The sequence below is a fragment of the Tenebrio molitor genome, chromosome 5, assembly GCF_963966145.1.
Source record: "Tenebrio molitor chromosome 5, icTenMoli1.1, whole genome shotgun sequence".
In the NCBI taxonomy this organism is placed as follows: Eukaryota; Metazoa; Arthropoda; class Insecta; order Coleoptera; family Tenebrionidae; genus Tenebrio; species Tenebrio molitor.
The window spans coordinates 7444689-7462221 of record NC_091050.1 but is presented as its reverse complement, the minus strand read 5'-3'; the positions used below and the strand labels follow the sequence as shown (position 1 = coordinate 7462221).

Here is a 17533-nt window from a genome sequence, read left to right as displayed (position 1 = left end):
AACTACCTGCGTTAGCGTACAGTTTGTATTCTTTGATTTTACAATAGTGCCCCACGCGCGGAAAGTTTTGGAAACTTTCATTTGCCTCTGTTAACTTTTTGATCGCTCCTCGTAGATTCAAAATGGTGTCTCATGTAGTAGTTAGCTCTTACAAGAAGTTTATTCTATATTCATAAGTTTTAACGAAAAAATCAAATAAAAAATATGAGTTCCCGAAGGTAAGTACTTATTTTCGATTGCCATTAAAATTAAACGGCCGGAACTTCCACCAACAATATTTCTAACATAAAATTTCTTTGTTGGAGTATGTGGTAGCTGTCAAAAAAGTCTTATTTACACAGCAACAGTAAGAATTTGTTTATTTTTTTTATTGTTGAATAAAGATTTTTCAAGGCCTACAGGGTAGGATGCTTTACGCTGATAAAAACGACTTAATTGCAGATGGTTTTGGCCCACAATCAGTGGGATAGAAGCTGAAAGAGTATTAATGGAAAGGGGAGTTGATTGCAGTTTCTTGGCAAGACCCAGTTCAAATCCTGGAGCCTTCACACTATCAGTCAAGTAATTGATTACCCATAATCATGTAAGAAAAAAAAATAACATTTGGCTTCCAGGAGAAATGGGGAAGTCACACACATCAAGATACAAAACTCTGGAGATTTCTACGATCTGTACGGTGGGGAGAAATTTGCAACTCTTTCTGAACTGGTGCAGTATTACATGGAAAATCAAGGACAGCTTAGAGAAAAGAATGGAGAAATCATTGAACTTAAGTATCCTCTGAGCTGTGCAGATCCCACAACTGAGAGGTATGTTGAAATTTAAGATCTATATTTAGATACATTTGATCAAAATGTCCAGCCATTTTGCATAATTACATCATTGTTCACAAAATCGAGTTATCAAGTTTTTCATTTGAAAGTTTATGCAACACAACACCCAGAGAGGTATTCCTTGCATATTTAGTATCTAGTGGAAGTCATAATTTTTAAAGGAAATAAACTCACCAGTTTGTTTATAAAAGATTGATTATTGTGTTAAGGACAACAAACACCAATTTAACAAATTAAATCAATCATTTATTATATGCATAAAACACAATAAAAAAAATTGAATAAATTGTAGTCCTATAAAAACAAATTGTGTAACATTAAAAAAAAACGTAAATTGAAAAAAAATCTGAAATATTCAAGATTATCCATAATATTTTATCTGTACTATTGCATTAATGTTGGTGATTTGTTTGTTGACATTGAAATGTTGCATTTTTTACATACCTCAGTTGTACCCCAGATAATTTAAAGGAAATTTCGTAATGCGATAATATTGTTTTTCTACTTTGGTATCATAAATGACAAATGAGTTTGTGAAACTAAAAGTAGCGTCACAAAGGAACTTTTTTGTTCGACACTGTCAGAATTTGAGAATTTTCTCTTATGTGAACGGATTTTGATAAATGTCACAACTTGTCAAAACGAAACGTCAAGCTAATTTTAAAGGTTTTAAGCGATTTGGCGCCTTTAAGGGGCTCGTCGAACAAAAAAACGTTATATTCAACTCGTTCGTGTGTAAATTGGGCCTTTTTTGGCACTCGTGGGCCTTTAAAACGCTCGTTTCACTCACGTTTTAAAATGGCCCACGCGTGCCAAAAAAGGTCCAATTTACGCACAAACTAGTCAAATAAACTACTATTTTGTGAAGCTGTTTTTGTTGTTTTTTTTTTTTTTTTTTTAATATGTATTACGTTGGTACTACTGTAATAGCACGCTGGCCGGCGCGACGTCCGGCATCTCTAGGGAGCTAACAATTAAAACATTTGTCCCTAGATTATTTCGTAATCAGATTTTTGAGTTTTTATCAAAGTAATGCGACCAAAGTAGAAAAAATAGTATATTACACTCGTTTTATAAGACGCACTGTGACATTCTTGTCACAATCAAGCGTCTTATAAAACTCGTATAATAATATGCTATGTTTCCTAAATCTTGATGTTATCCAATTAAAATTATTGAAAGATTTGGCACAAATTTCGTTACCGACCTATGGGGATTATTTGCTTCGGCGGTACTGATAAGAAGCAAAGAAGAGAAGCAAATGCAAGAAAACTTTCACTTGCTTTTTTGCTAACTTATGCACAGCGGCTAACTGCTGCGCCTATAATGATAAGAGTGGAAGAGAAAAAAGAGAATCATATGGTAGATATTAAATGAAAACAATTTTAATAATAAATATTTTTAACTGACCCTAATGAATCACCCGTACCTAAGATAATGACAAAATGTCTCCTAAAATGTATGTATTAACCCGTAAAAATTCTCATGAAGTAATCAGAGTAATCACTAATCATTACACGGAGTATTCAAAGTGACCGCCGTTATTGTCAATACAATAATGAAGGCGCCGACGAAATGATTCTTCCACTCTTTCCATCATACCTCTGTTATTGCGAATTGTTGTCGCAGTATTTTCCAAGCGTTCTCTTAAAACTTCAATTATATCAATTGGGATTGAATATACCAAGTCCACGAAGAAGTCGCACGGACTCGACGAGCACTCCCGCACGGTTCACTATACGCCAACACACCATCTGTGTATTCACTATTCGAAAATAAACGCACCATTTTCACAAAATTTTAGCTCAAATCACAGAAGCAACACGTAAACACCTGTCTTTTGTAGTCGGATAAAACTAACTGAAAATGTAATCCTCTTGTCTCTACCTCGGCCACGAAGCGAAAAAACTTTATTCTAAAAACACAATGTTCTGCACCGATTTTACAAAAACTATTATTTCACGGTCACTGTCATTGGATTAAATAACTAGAAAATATACCGCTCGTTAATTTATGGGGAAATAAAATATTGAAATGAAAATTATATTTTGAAAAAATGGTACACAACAATTTTGTTGTTCTTGATGAGATCTGTCACTGGTTAAAATTAATGTACTTAGAGACACGTATAAATAAGAATTCTTTCTAATTCCTATATTATAACTCGACTAAACACGTACTAATGTTAAGTAAAGATTTGAATTTTCAATTAAATGTTTTTTACTTTTTCACTATAATTTATTAATTAATGTGATAACGAATTAGAAATAATAATTAGTCATAAAACATTATGGCTACACTTAAATACAGATTTGACAGAATCGTTCCGTGTTCAATTTTCAGTTAGTAGTAGTAAATTGTGTGCCCTTGGTAACATCCAAGTATCACAAATTATAAACGTTGTCACTTTAAAAAACATTTTTGCCGGAATGTCGAGCGAAGAATCCTGGAGTCGTACAAATGACAAGGTAATTATTGGGCAGGTGTTCAAACTCGCCCGCCGTTAATTTTTTGCAATTGCTAAACGTTTATTACCTGAAGCCACGCTAAAGTATTTTTATTCATCTTGCGTCGACTGAAAAGCAAATTTGTCTTTCCAATGTTGTAAAACTGCATAGGATTTCTGAATTTTATCAAATGACCTCAAATTAAGAATTATTTTTGAAATTTCGTTTCCGTCAAGAAAAATTCCCGCATTTTTCGAGTGTACTTCAACGAATCATTTAAATAATATATGTTACATTGGAATTTTATAATACCCATTTTTCTAGAGATCTGAATGATGAATATTAATGCTCAGAGAAATATGTCTGCCTTTTACATTATATAATAATGCAGGTAGAAGCCTGTTGCAATACAAAGTAAAGTCAAGCGCACTGACTACTTTTCTTTCTCACCACTGATGACGTTTTTATTTTCCCTTTTTCTTTGATATGTATCAGCCAGTGCGATACTATTATGCTGGCATAGTTAATGATTAAGTAGACCTTCATGAGAGTGCGTAATATTGACAATGCGTCGTGTGATTCTGTCACCTGTGCGGCATACTAATCTTCACCATCTCACATAGTATATATGTTGGACGTCACGTCTGTTTCTGCTTTAGGACGTTGAAACAATCATTTTTCATATCCTGTTAGTGCACACTTCTTAAGAATGAAGCGTCTTAGTCACACTTTTTATATAAGATTGCTATAGGTAATCCGGTCTGCTTGTTAATGTCCACCTATATAAAGGAAGGAAGTTATGATCAATTAATATACATAAGCGTCTAATGAATTTCAGTTTCAATTGTCGCAGATGATGATGTAACGATGACGTCTAAACTGGGATGTTTCTCAATAATACGAATTGACACCGGCCGGGATTAGTTATTGCTTTTTGGGCCCGTTCGCAAAGGAAAGTTTTGTGTTAATTTCATAATAACGAAATAAATTTAAAAACTATAATTTAATTTCCATTCTGACAGAGTTCACCTACGTGTCAATATTTAATGGACTTGAGGCACGTGTAACTCTCGATTCCTTATGGGACACAAATGTGGGTAGAATTAACATAAAAACTCATAATTGTCTTATTTTGTCAACTTTCAGATGCCTTTGTTTTCGCGGAATCTCAAATGTAAAAGTTTAAACGTGCGTACTTACGCTATTAAAAAATGAGACATTATTACGCTAGTAATAAAGTCTGTTCATACTCGTAAATCCGTAGACCGCGTTTAATTAATTTAATGCGGATTATCTAGTGCTTAACCTTGACAACTAGTTTTTCCAATAAATTCTGTACAGTACAGTTTTAAATTTTACATTCCACAAGAAATCGTACAGATTAGCGGCTCCACTTTATGTTGTATCTCGATCAGTTCTCTAATTTAGAAATTTGTATTTTTAATTTTTTGATACTGATAAAATTTTGTGCTTTTCAAGCTACATATTACTTCCACAAATGTTTCCCCTAGAGACAAGATAATATTTTCTTTCAATACGTACATTTTTATAAAGGTGTTAAATTAATTAAATTGTAAAAATTAGCACAATCCTTTCAGGGACCAGTTAACACCATTTATCATGAATTAAGTTGTTTACCAAAAAATGCTTCTAATTAAATTAAATTCACGTAGTTGTTAAAATTTCTGAATTTAAAAAATATAATGGTATCATACGTTACAGGAATGCATACCAAAGTATAATAAATAAATTGCTTTTGTAAAACTTCTAAAGTTTCACAAATATTTTTAGTTTTAAACTAAACCATTTTGACGCTTAAGAAGGTATTTACTGTATTACTAAATCAGTAATATTTTTGTTCAAAGAATAAATCTGAGTACTCGGGGAAATTTTTATTATTTTCAGAAGCAAAGTTACTAGATAAAATTACCGTCGTAAATCTCAGTGGCTTGATTACTTTAATTGAATTTCAATTATTAATTAAAATGTATTAGAAGAATAAATCTTTGCAGTGACGTATAATGCGTCACCTTACTTAAGATTACCATCAAGATATTCTATTTTCAGGATGTTGCATTCATCAATTTACAGTATCTTGCAATCAAACTTAACATTCTTAGTCACACAATAAGTAATTCGAAAGACAATACTTCGTGTCTATAACAGAAACTCTACCGTTATCAAATCCATTAATGTAATTAAAACCTACAGCAAAAAGACTTACTTTGACCGTTAAAAATTGTTGAATAGTTGTCTGTCTGAAAAGTGTGGGAACTGGTCTGAATTCAAAATGAACAGTGTTCGAAATATACTATCTAGGGTGAGTTTGCTAACATCGAATTGGATCGTGAAATTTTATTATTTTAAGTCTGCACTGTGATATAGGAATGTTCACCTTTTTACAAAACATTCAGCAGGCAAAAATTGCAGAGTTAAGTACTGTGTTTAAATGTATTTTACTAAGGAGAAAATTTATAATTAGGGTGGGAATTCCCGACAGATTGTTCGAGGCGTGCAAAAACTAATTTAAAAGAATTTAATAAATATGTGCAACAACAAAGAGCAGTGAACTAACCTGGCAGTCATAAATATTTGTTGTAAAATAATTAAATTTTTGTTAAACTTTGTTTTAACATAATGACTCCTGTTTTCACTATTCGCAGTTTATGCGAATGCAAGGGACATGCTCATTTTTTTCCAATTTGAAGGGGGAAATTACTGCGTGCTTGAACATTTGGTGACATTAATTAAAGGCTAAAAAGAGCTCATCAATATACTTTGCCGGAACAAAACTCTGCAGGCAGCTTAAGTCATTATATAATAGAATATTGTCGATAATAATCTGTGGTCGATTATATGCAGCAGATCTCAGTTTACAAAGGAGCTCATTATAAAATATAGAAAGTATTATCGTCTTTACTCAACTTGTTCTGTATCTATCTACATACAATATAGATATGTGTAACATTCCATAGATAAATGTTTAACGACGTTTTTTTTTTTCAACACTGATCTGAGTGATTCAATCACGGAAAAATGTAATAGACAAGTAATGGTTACAGTCGCCCAAAACCATGTGATGGGGAAAGGTTTCTGAATCACCCTTAACCTGGGTGACAGCTTTCATGAATCACTGATCTAATACCTACACACATCGGTTTTACGTAAGAAGGTATCGCATTACTATTTAAGGAATTACAACAGTTGTTTTTTTTGTATATATGTACATGTTGTTGTTCTCTTCGTTGAACAATTTATCTCGTACATGTTAAACGTGACTATCCAGTTCATCATTAATTCGCTCTGGAGCATCTTCACTTGTTAACGCTTGAATATTTGCATTTGTATATAATTCCTGGAAGTATAATACGGACTAAGACATACGACTTGCCAATTATACAGATAACACCGTAAATCTTGCCTTTTATTCCGATCGCGGTTTTAGAAAATACAAGTGACGTAACTCGCATGTAATAATTAGATAAGCAAATATTTTTTGAAAATGGTCAAGTTCGCTAACCCAAGTTTATAATTGTTTGCGAATATCTGCCGTAATTTTGTAGTTTTGTATGTTGCGGTGGAAAATTAACGTAAATAAATGAATCACTTGTTTATTACGAGTGTAAATGAATGTTTACAAAATAAAGGAATCGCTGTGTGTAGTGCATTAGAAAATAGTCGGCATGTGCTCCATATTATGTAAAATAACTCGATCTAATTCAAGATCGCACAGGTGTTGCAGTTTTTTCCTCGGTTCAGGTTTCCACCTTGCGCATCAAACGAAATGTTCTTGAATAATGATTCCGGGTAAGACATTTTTTGACAGAGTACTCCAACGCAAAAAACCAGCTACACCTACGCTGGTTAGTTCTTCGGAAGGTCGAATGTATGTTGTTGTTGGTAACCCAGTCCTCATTTTTTTTTTACTAATAACATCATCTTAATTGTATTGAACAAACAACCTAAAAAGGGGACCCACGGCTAACATAATTGCCAGGTATTGGAAAAAAGCTTTGACGATATTACAAATTGATCTGTTGAAATGTGGTCGTATGTAAGGATATTGTTTCATTTTATTTCTTTTTCAACGTCTGCCTACATTTTTGCAGGTGTGATTCATTAGACAGGTTTAGGTATTTTGTAGCGAGTGTCTGCCTCGGTAAACAAAGGTTTCTGAAAAATGGCATGGGTTAAAGGCGGAAGGCGAGTTGTAGAATTAGTTTATAAAATTCTACGGCCCTCTCGGCGGGTTTCCGTGTTGAATTTTCCAAGTATCCATTGTGTAAAAAGCCTTGTGTGAGGTTATTTCACATTGTCATCGCGTGCCTTGATGATGACATTGAAATATTATGTGAACTGAATAATTCCTTCGGGTACTAAAAAGAAAAAACGATCCTCGTGAAATTATCACGTATGCGACAATTTCTCGGAAGAGGTCGTCATTCCATTTGAACTTATAAGGATGACGCAAAAATTTACCCTGCTTTTTAAATGTGGGTAGATCAGAAAGTTGCACTGATCCATTTGTTGCCTCTTGGCTATGCAGTTTGTCAGTTACGGGGATAATCTCGAGAATTCTGGGTTACAGGTTTGCACTTCCTGCACCATATTTGAAAGCGGTCGAAAGCCATACCTACGTTGAAATATAACGTCACTATCGACGTTGTGACGAATCTAGTTTCGTATACGTTGTATGTTTTTTCCCTTAATTGTTATTTGTTAATACGCTAGTACAATATTATTGTAATAAACATTATTTCGAGAATCTTATTTATATTCGCATGTTATAATGCTACTAAAGTAATTTTTCTAATAGCATTATAATCGGCTCACGTCGCGACTTCAAACAATGATAATGTTGTTTACATGCAATTTGTCGTCAAATTGAAAAACCGGAAGTTGTATTGCGTCATTTTGAAATCGAAAACTATGTACATTAAATATGTACATATTTATTTAGATTTTTCAAAACTATGTACATACCTATTTAAAGACGAAGTAGTGGAAGTGGATCTAAGATACATAAATTAGAATATAAGGAAGGAAACGAATTTGCCACCAAGTAGATGTTATCGGTGTGAAAGGATGAGGTTTTTAGATTTCCAGTAATTATGTATAATTTTGGACTTGAATAGACTGGTGATTTAATACAAAATTCATTCTGTATTTGGTATTTTTGAGCAAAATCTTATTCCACTAAATAGTTTGCTTATGTAATGTACGTTTGTAACAGAGCTTTATTTTTGGTATTGGATTTTTTTATATATCGACATGAATGTAAAACATCATTCTCGGCATTCTGCTCCATTTAGTTTTTGCCGAAGCAAAATAACGAAGAGTACAAAGTAAACGAGCATTGTAATTTATGAATGTATTTATTAGGTTAACGGTTAATCAATATAATATCCAAAAATAAATTATGAATCTTGGCATCTGCTCCTATTCCAGCACATAATTCATGTGCCAACATATTGGATCTCGACCATTTTACTCCTGCTTCGGTGGATGTGGAATATAAATCCTTGCAATGCAAGCGGTCGTAATTACCTACTTCTGATTTTTTTTACATCCACAACCTTATTATGGTTCTTCTGTTGCTGTTTTTCTTTGGCTTCTTTTTCTCAACTTTCTTCAGATTATTAGACCTTGCTTTCTCTCAATACAAGTATTTTAATATGATAACTTACAGTTGTCTCTTTTATCTAGCGAGAAAGTTTTTGATTGATAGTGCATGCTAGGAAAAATGGAAAATATAATTTCGTGTTATTTTTACAATATACGCACTATTTTTATTTATTATTTTTTAAATGAAATTCAGATTGCAGGTGTAATATGTGTTAATTAAATACATTGTTTTTATCTAACGTGATATTTAAGATCTAATCTAATTCCAAGAAAATTCAGAAGGTTAACTTGAATATTTTGTGGTTTTAAATTACAAGGTTTGTTGCTTGCAGTAGCTAAATACAGTTTTTTTTGTCGGGTTGTAAATGTGTGGTCAGTGTCCACATAAAGTGTACAGTTTTCCTGGGAGACTGCTTCAATTTGACAGAACATCACCAGTTTTCACTGTTCAAAGGAGAATAGAAAAGACGAAGGGAAACGCTTAGTTATTTTAAAATTTAATTAAATTAAACTCTGTTCATTAGCTAAAACAGATATGACGCTTTGGATTTATAAAAGATGTACCTTTAAACAAATCTTTAAGGAACAAGAAATCTGTCGACAACGATGATTGATTATAATTAATAATTTATCATTAAATTATTTAATCATTATTATTAATTCATTATTAAATCACAAGCTATTACTAACTAGATTTATTAATTTCATTTTATTTCATTACGAAAGTAATGGTAGCTAATTGATGTTTTTTAACCTCCTGATGCACTATCGTTATTGGTATTATTATTTTGAAATTCCGCCAACTCGGGGAAAAGAAAACGTCAGTCGTCAAATTACTTTAAAGTAGTGTGATTTTCACATAATGCAATATGAATTTCCATTTCACAGACAGAACAATATTATTATTTCCGCCAATTGTAATTTAAAGAATTTCATATGCTAACAGAATACGCGTTCCACTTAACAGTAATTTAAATATAAATTTTCATTTCTTGCGCTACGTTGCGTGAAGGTCTTGGAGAAAAACTTGAACATTTCCCATTTTTACATATGGAAATGCAGTATCTGAACAATAAAAATAATTGTAATTGGCAATATAAAATTGACGGATAACCATGATGTTGTTATGTTGGTGGTGAAAAATGACTTTAATTAAATTGCAGAGCATGGTATGAAATGCGACCGCTACGGCGAGGATCTTATTAAGTTTAATTTGTTGACATCAAGACATTTATTATTGTGAATTAATAATTAGGTAAAAAAGTAACCTGCTATTAGAGCAAGTATCCAACTAGATCTATAGACTAATTGCGCGCAATTTTCAAGCAACACCATTAGTTAGGATGTCAATTAGAGTAACCTTTTCTCCTTCACGTTCGCGGAATAAGTGTAATAAGTAATTGGACCATAGCAATGAATGAAAAATACAACGAAATTAAGTACAATGTTGGGAATATGACAGATACGAGCCTGGCAATTATTTTAATTTAATGCATCACTATTATGCGACTCGATTTTTTCGTCACGACACAGTTTTCGACGTGTCCGAATTAAACTGGTGCAAAGCTTTTAAATGTAAGAATTAAAGGGGAAAAGGTGTGATTTGTGCAACGCCAGATTTTCTTCCCCCCGGTGAATGTTTATTGGTGAATAATAACAATAATCATCGATCCAGTGTCTAGGCCGAGAGTCGCGACTGCGACGAGGTGTCCGAAGGCGTCTTCCCCACTATATCAAACAACAGCAATATTGCCGATGGGTTTCGCGACATAACTTAAACTAAACCAGTGTGTTTTTTGTCTTCACAGTGATCAGGTGCTTGAAATACTACATTAATTTCTACTATTTTTCCGCACTATAGTAGTAGTAATAGTAGTTTTCAATGTGTTCAGTGTAAAAAGTCTTGAAACTTTTGAAATGACCCGAAATTATTTTTCGGCAGACGCATCGGTTATTGCAGTTCCAGCAGCCCAGATCATTTTCTCCACCGCCTTGAGAGAATTCAGAAAAGCTCTTATTTTTTTTAAGTAAGCTCATTAGTGTACTTGTGTTTTTTCACAACAGTCAAAGTAGATCATGATCGTCGTTCTTTAGTTGACTTTAGATGAAATTAAGTCAAGTTTTTTCCTTGCATCAGTAAACTAGAAACGCTTTAATACTTAACATGGGTAAACACATTTTTACGCAAGATGTTAAATGTTAATTGGATGAGACCTGTCGTTCTACGTTACGTAAAGTAGAAGATCCATAAAAACAGTGTTAATATTATTCATGTGAATATATTTAAATAACATAAAGGATTGCAATTCTTAAGGAATTTCTCTCATCCTAATCTAAAACTTCTCGTTTTTTAATTTGTTTGTTATTGTAATTAATTTTTGCAAATCCATGCTAAAAATAGTTGGAATTTCGTTCTACGAGTACAATAATTGGAGATAAGAATGCGGCTCTTGTGTTGGAAAAAAAATCACCTTCACTCAAAAAACGACAGGAACTATGTAATTTTCTTGACGTGTCGAATAACTTCTTGAATATTTAAATTTTAGGTCACGGTCTTTTTATTTTTCAATGGCACAAACGCACAAAATGTTGAACTTCTTAATTTAGATTTTTATTGAGACTATTGTTTCAATAGCAATACCATAAACGCTCCGAGAATGTCCTGGATTTGTATTTGTGTCCACTTTTTTCAATGACATCATAACTAAAGGTATAAAAAGTGGTAACCCAAGCACACCAAATATGGAGGAAGTGAAAATTTCAGTAGCGACGCTACATACAGAGATCTACGTGGGCGCATTTTTTTTTGTAAGGGATCTCTTAATTGTAGGCTACTTGAAGTTTTAAGAATTTAATTGTCATCAATGTCAATCTTTTATGCAAATATTCGTAACGAAAACCCCACCTTTCACATTAAACATTCAACCCCACCTTACGCGTTAAATGTCTAGATTCTATTTATGCAGGTATTTTGACCCTGGCTGTTCTAATGGATTTGAAAAAAAATGCGTTGAATAGTTGAACTCCTTATTCATAATCATAACCTTACGTTGTATTAAAAATTCAAAGTTAACCATTGTGAAGCATTAAACTTAAAAACATGGACGGATACGTATTGAACTCGATAAATACAGGTGAGAAGTCACCTTCGAAGATTTTGGTGTCATCACCCTTACCTGCCACAGTAAAATTATTGAATTATTGAACACCTTTTAAGAGTGGTTATTGTCATTGACCACAATAAACAACTTTAAATATTCATATGACTTTTTACGGTGGGATGGTCGGTAATAAAACCATGCATTTATTTATTCATTTATTGCTGCTGCTTTTATGGAGCCGTTCGTTCGCAAAAAAAATCAATCGATTAACCCCAAGGTGGAATGCAATCAAGTATTGAACCTTTTAATCCCAAACATGATGAATTCATTGTAAAAATTGTCGTGGGACGTATTTCGACTACGCCCACCTCGTTCAAATGGCCAAGCAAATGGTTTAAAATGTGATTACTGCCGTCATTACCTCGATTAATGCACGCGTGATTGGCTCCGATACAGATGATTATATTATGGGAGGTGTGCGGTAATCACGTTGGTTACAAAATATGGATGCATAATTTCAGTCGTCCGCCGATACTCGTACAGTGTTACATCCTTAATTTCACCGTAACAAGTAATCCGGTAGGTCGAAGTAAACCCGTGGGTAGTAAATTAAATTAATCTTCACCTACATTACGCAAATGGGCCCATGCATGTTGTAATAATGTGAACCGTGTAAACCTTTCTATTTTGGACAAATTCATTATTCGCACAATGCGCCTGTACGAACTGTAGCGGTTATTCTCTCACAAATCTAATTATATTTAAATGTAGTCAATTAATCGTGTTGAAAATTCAACATTCGCATTTCTCGTGGTAAAAATGCGTTTTAGCGCACCAATTAATTTGTTGTAGAGTTTCGCAGGAATAAATCATCCGTGGAAGTTCCCATTTACACATAACACAAAAGAAATCACGCGATAAGTCAAACGGAATTATAGTGACGAGACCCCGGAACAGAAAATTTCAGACGCGAATGTTTCCCAAATTTCGTATATAGATTTGTTTAACGTTCGAAAACATTGTAAAACAGTTCGGTCTTGTTTAAAAAACTAAATATTGTTCAGCCGAAAGCTGTAAAATGTAAACAAACAGGTATTTGTTTACAAAGTCCACAATATTATGTAAAGTATCCGAGCAATAAAAAAGCGCACCAAGCATTCAATTTAAACCGGACGGATTGTGTCGCTCATTCGGGTGGGATTCCGTAAGTTTGGTGTTGCAGTTATCGAGTGAAAGAAATTTACGTTCACATAATGATTATTAGTGTCCACATTTAATGCAAATAAGTTGTTGCGTATCAAGTACCGCAAATATTATTACGCCGCCGTTAAAACATGTAAGATATTTTTTGTTCAAACAGTTTTATTATAGTTCGAGAGCGACTATATTGCCGCGCTGATAGCTGGGTTCATTTCATATGTGCATTTTTATTAGATGTTGTGTGAAAAATCGCGCATACTAAACATAATTTGAAAGATAAGTGCGCCAGTCTGGTCGGGTCGGTGCATAAGTAAATTGGTACAGGTGGCTTTTATGCAAGGCAATATATTCCAAAACTGGAAGTGCAAAAGTATGTTCTGATTATGTAACGTGAACGTTTAGCGCTGTATAAATGAAGGCAATTTTTACGTGAACAATCGCGATTAACGTGGAAACACGAAGTTTGCATTTTTCGAGGGCCACCATTAAAATAAATTAATTCGTGTTAATGATGCTTGCAGATGGTTTCATGGACACTTGTCTGGAAAGGAGGCAGAGAAACTGATACTGGATAGAGGCAAGAATGGAAGCTTTTTAGTGAGGGAAAGCCAGTCGAAACCCGGAGATTTCGTCCTTTCTGTTAGAACCGACGACAAAGTGACTCATGTCATGATTAGATATTCGGTAAGTGATTTTACGCACTCGTTGCTCGGAATTTTTATGTTAATTCGGCCATCAGGATAACCGATACGATGTTGGGGGAGGGGAGAAATTCGACAGTTTAGCGGAACTCATCGAGTATTACAAAAAGAATCCAATGGTAGAGACTTCAGGGACGGTTGTCCATCTGAAACAGCCCTTCAATGCCACTAGAATTAACGCGTCGGGGATCCACTCGAGGGTGAAGCAGTTGCAAGTAAGTGAAGTTGTTTCCGATCGGTTGCGAGTTTACTGACTGTGATTTCTAAGAGCGAAAATGGCCCGAACGGGATGGGCAAGGCCGGTTTTTGGGAGGAATTCGAATCGTTGCAACAGCAAGAGTTCAAACATTTGTACTCCAGAAAAGAGGGAGTTAAACCGGAAAATAGAAATAAGAATAGATATAAAAACATTTTGCCTTGTAAGTGGGCCCGTCGTGGTGGGTTTCGCAAATTTAATTTGTAAATTTTAGTTGACGATACTAGAGTGAAATTAAAAGATGTGGACCCAAACGTTGCGGGTGCAGATTACATCAACGCCAACTACATAAGATGGAAAGCCGATTACAGCGGAGGAAGCGAGTTGGGAAGTGATCCGAGTGGAAAAGTTTATATAGCAACACAAGGCTGTTTACCTTCCACCATAGCCGATTTCTGGCAAATGGTCTGGCAGGAAAACTGCAGAGTAATTGTGATGACAACCAAAGAGACTGAAAGAGGAAAAACGAAGTGTGCCAGATACTGGCCGGATCAAGGTACTACTAAAGAGTACGGGAAAATCAAAATCAAAATGCTAATGGAATCGTCAATTCCTCACTACACTCTCAGAGAATTTCTAGTTAGCATGGACGGTGCGAATTGTGAGAGGAAAGTTTTTCAATACCATTTTCAGGTGAGTTTGAGGAAGTTGAAGGAAACGTTCGTTAAAATGTTTGGCGTTTTAGGCATGGCCAGATCACGGCGTGCCTTCAGACCCAGGCTGTGTTTTAAATTTTCTGCACGAAGTTAATAAGAGACAGGAAAGCCTTCAGCAAGAGCTTCCAGCTAATCAACCCCCAGGTGCTATTTTAGTGCATTGTTCTGCTGGTATCGGAAGAACTGGCACTTTTATCGTTATCGATATGATATTGGACCAGCTTAAGAAATACGGTAAGTTTAAATAAATCTGTAAACAAATGGTTCGACGTTTTACGTCCAAATTTGTCGTAGGTTTAGACTGTGAGATAGATATACAACGCACAATTCAGATGGTCAGGTCCCAGCGTTCCGGAATGGTACAGACCGAGGCCCAATATAAATTCGTTTATTTAGCAGTACAACACCACATAGAGACAACAACTGAAAGAATGAAGGCTGAACAGGTAATTTGAAGTTGGAAATAAAAAACTTTAAATAAAACGTAGATCGGAGTAGAATCTCTTTTTGGGGGATGTACGAATTGATTGAAAATTTTGTTGTAGAAATCGATGCAAATAGGTCGGGAGTACACAAACATTAGATATAGCAGTGATATAGGCAGCACATTATCTTCGTCGGCAACAAGTGGTTTAGGGAGCATGACTTCGCTGTCAAGTAGGTCTTCCACTTCGGCACACTTCCCGGTCTCGTCTCCAAATTCTGTGATTTTGAGGGGTGAAGCGAAAAAGCCTCCTCGAGCTGTGTCAGAAATTCCATTGCCCAGGTAAGACCCTTGAATATCACCATTGCAGTTAGTTTTGTGAAGGGTGGTGTTGTTGCAGGCTCATTTTAGATGTTGAGTGTCATGTGTAGTGTAGTAGAACCGTAGCTATTAATTGACGATTTTGATCCTTGGTGGCATCCGTAACGAAACTTTGTAAGTTTTAATCAAAGCTGTTCTATGTTGTTTTTCGTAAAACATATCCGTCTAAGATTCCAATTAAAACTGATCCTTTTTACAACAATCATTTTCATTATCACCTTGATGCCACTCTTAAAGTCGTCATTTAACATTACACGTGTGAATTCTAACTGGTTGTTTCTAATGCTTCGTGGTAAGATCGATTTGGCGGGGGTTGGGGAAATGTGTGAGTAATGGCCACCACAGGACCACTAACTGATGTTACATCCGGGTGGTGATCGCGAGAGATTTCAGACGAGTTTTGTTTTGTTGCAGGCCACCAGATGACTTGGTTAAGCCTACTCTCTATGAGAACATTCCTGTCAGTGAACGGAAACATTCGGGGACGTCGAGTTCCTTAGGCTGTCCTGCGCCACCGCCACCTCGAAAGGCAACGTGACGTAAACGAACTTTTTATTCCAAATTTACTTCATGTACCTTCTCAGTGTGCTAGGAAAAAATTGTCAAGTCAAATTACATAATAATATTTACAAAAAGATGCGTACATTGTTCAAGAGCCTAGTTGATGTGTCATTGTTAAGAGAATGCCAGTATGTATAATCCTGAAGAGTTATATTAGTGTTACTTGCCCACAAAGCTACCTTACATTAAAAGTAACACTTCTTTAAAATCCCAAGAAATTATTTTTAGAGCACAAAGTTGTATATATTCAATATAATTATACCCCTATACGTATGTTTATCTCGAATGTTTTGGATTAACAGATGTGTATGGTTTTTAATTATTGCCATTTACTACAATTATTATTTTATGTGCTTTTATTCTGTGTAAATGTTCATGATTATTTTAAACAATTCCATGCGGCCTAAAGGTAAGTATATTCGGGCCAGGCTTTTTATTTTACTTCCAAAGATCACTGATGATAAAATCTAAGCTTAGTTGGAAGTCACTTGGTGATTTTTCGTGATTATCTTTAATTTTAAGTGAATTAGTGTATTTTTATATTTTTGCTAAATTATTTATACTCAAGGCACACTTAGTGATTACACCCTTTATACAGGTGGAGCGCTATTTATGTTCTATTAATACCACCTGTATGGAATGCAGATTTGACAATATTGTATCTTATATTTAAATAGACTGTGCATAAAATATTTTTAAATCATTTTTATTGCGATCTGTTATACAATAAACTGGTGCTATGTTTTGCTTTTTCTGTTATTATTAGTAAGTATACCGTTTTAATCCAAGCAAAGGTTTTGTCAATTTTCTGTCTACAATATATGTTTAGAAATTTGTTACTTTCTTTACTTGTAAACTATATTTTTGGTCGTTAATTTCATCAACTGTTGACACGTTTGTATCTAATTTTAAAAATTCACTCGCACGAACATAAGTACTTTAAATTGAACACAACTGTCAATACTATATATTCAGCAGCGGGAAAAACTAGCAGAATCTGCTTTGTTGATTTATACAAAATCAAAGTTTTTCGTTACGATGACGCAAATTGTACGTTATTTTGATACATTGTTAATATTTATTATTGCAAATAAGCAGTTAATGATAAACTTGATTAGCCATAGTTTGTAGAGATTATAAAATTGTGATTAACGTACAAAAGCCACAAAAAACAAATTTTAGAATTGAGTTTTGTATTTTAAGAATTCAATGATTCCACATAAATTATTATAGTTATCCTCTGTTGTATACCTGCAATGTTGCGATGACTTTCTTATCGACAGGAAGAATCTGAAGCCGAAAATAAAAATATAATTATGCAATTCAAGTGTATTTTCTTTTCCTTTTT

General features: G+C 34.2%; 1 protein-coding gene across 4 annotated transcripts; it reads left to right on the top strand.

Annotated features, from left to right (window-relative positions):
• Positions 1-93: 93 nt before the first annotated feature.
• On the top strand, positions 94-17507 carry LOC138132103 (tyrosine-protein phosphatase non-receptor type 11-like). 4 transcript variants are annotated; one of them, XR_011159981.1, is made up of 12 exons: positions 94-218; positions 442-561; positions 615-809; positions 13728-13890; positions 13946-14122; positions 14176-14326; positions 14378-14796; positions 14849-15053; positions 15114-15265; positions 15365-15585; positions 15644-15738; positions 16039-17507. XR_011159981.1 is itself a non-coding variant. In XM_069049481.1 (11 exons), the coding sequence occupies exons 1-11, from the start codon at positions 205-207 to the stop codon at positions 16160-16162; spliced, it is 1941 nt and encodes a 646-aa protein (XP_068905582.1). In that variant the 5' UTR covers positions 94-204; the 3' UTR covers positions 16163-17507. The 4 variants fall into 4 exon arrangements, 2 of the variants coding, with proteins under 2 accessions (XP_068905582.1, XP_068905583.1); XR_011159980.1 differs by having other exon boundaries at positions 15628-15738; XM_069049481.1 differs by lacking the exon at positions 15644-15738.
• The last annotated feature ends 26 nt before the right edge of the window (positions 17508-17533 follow it).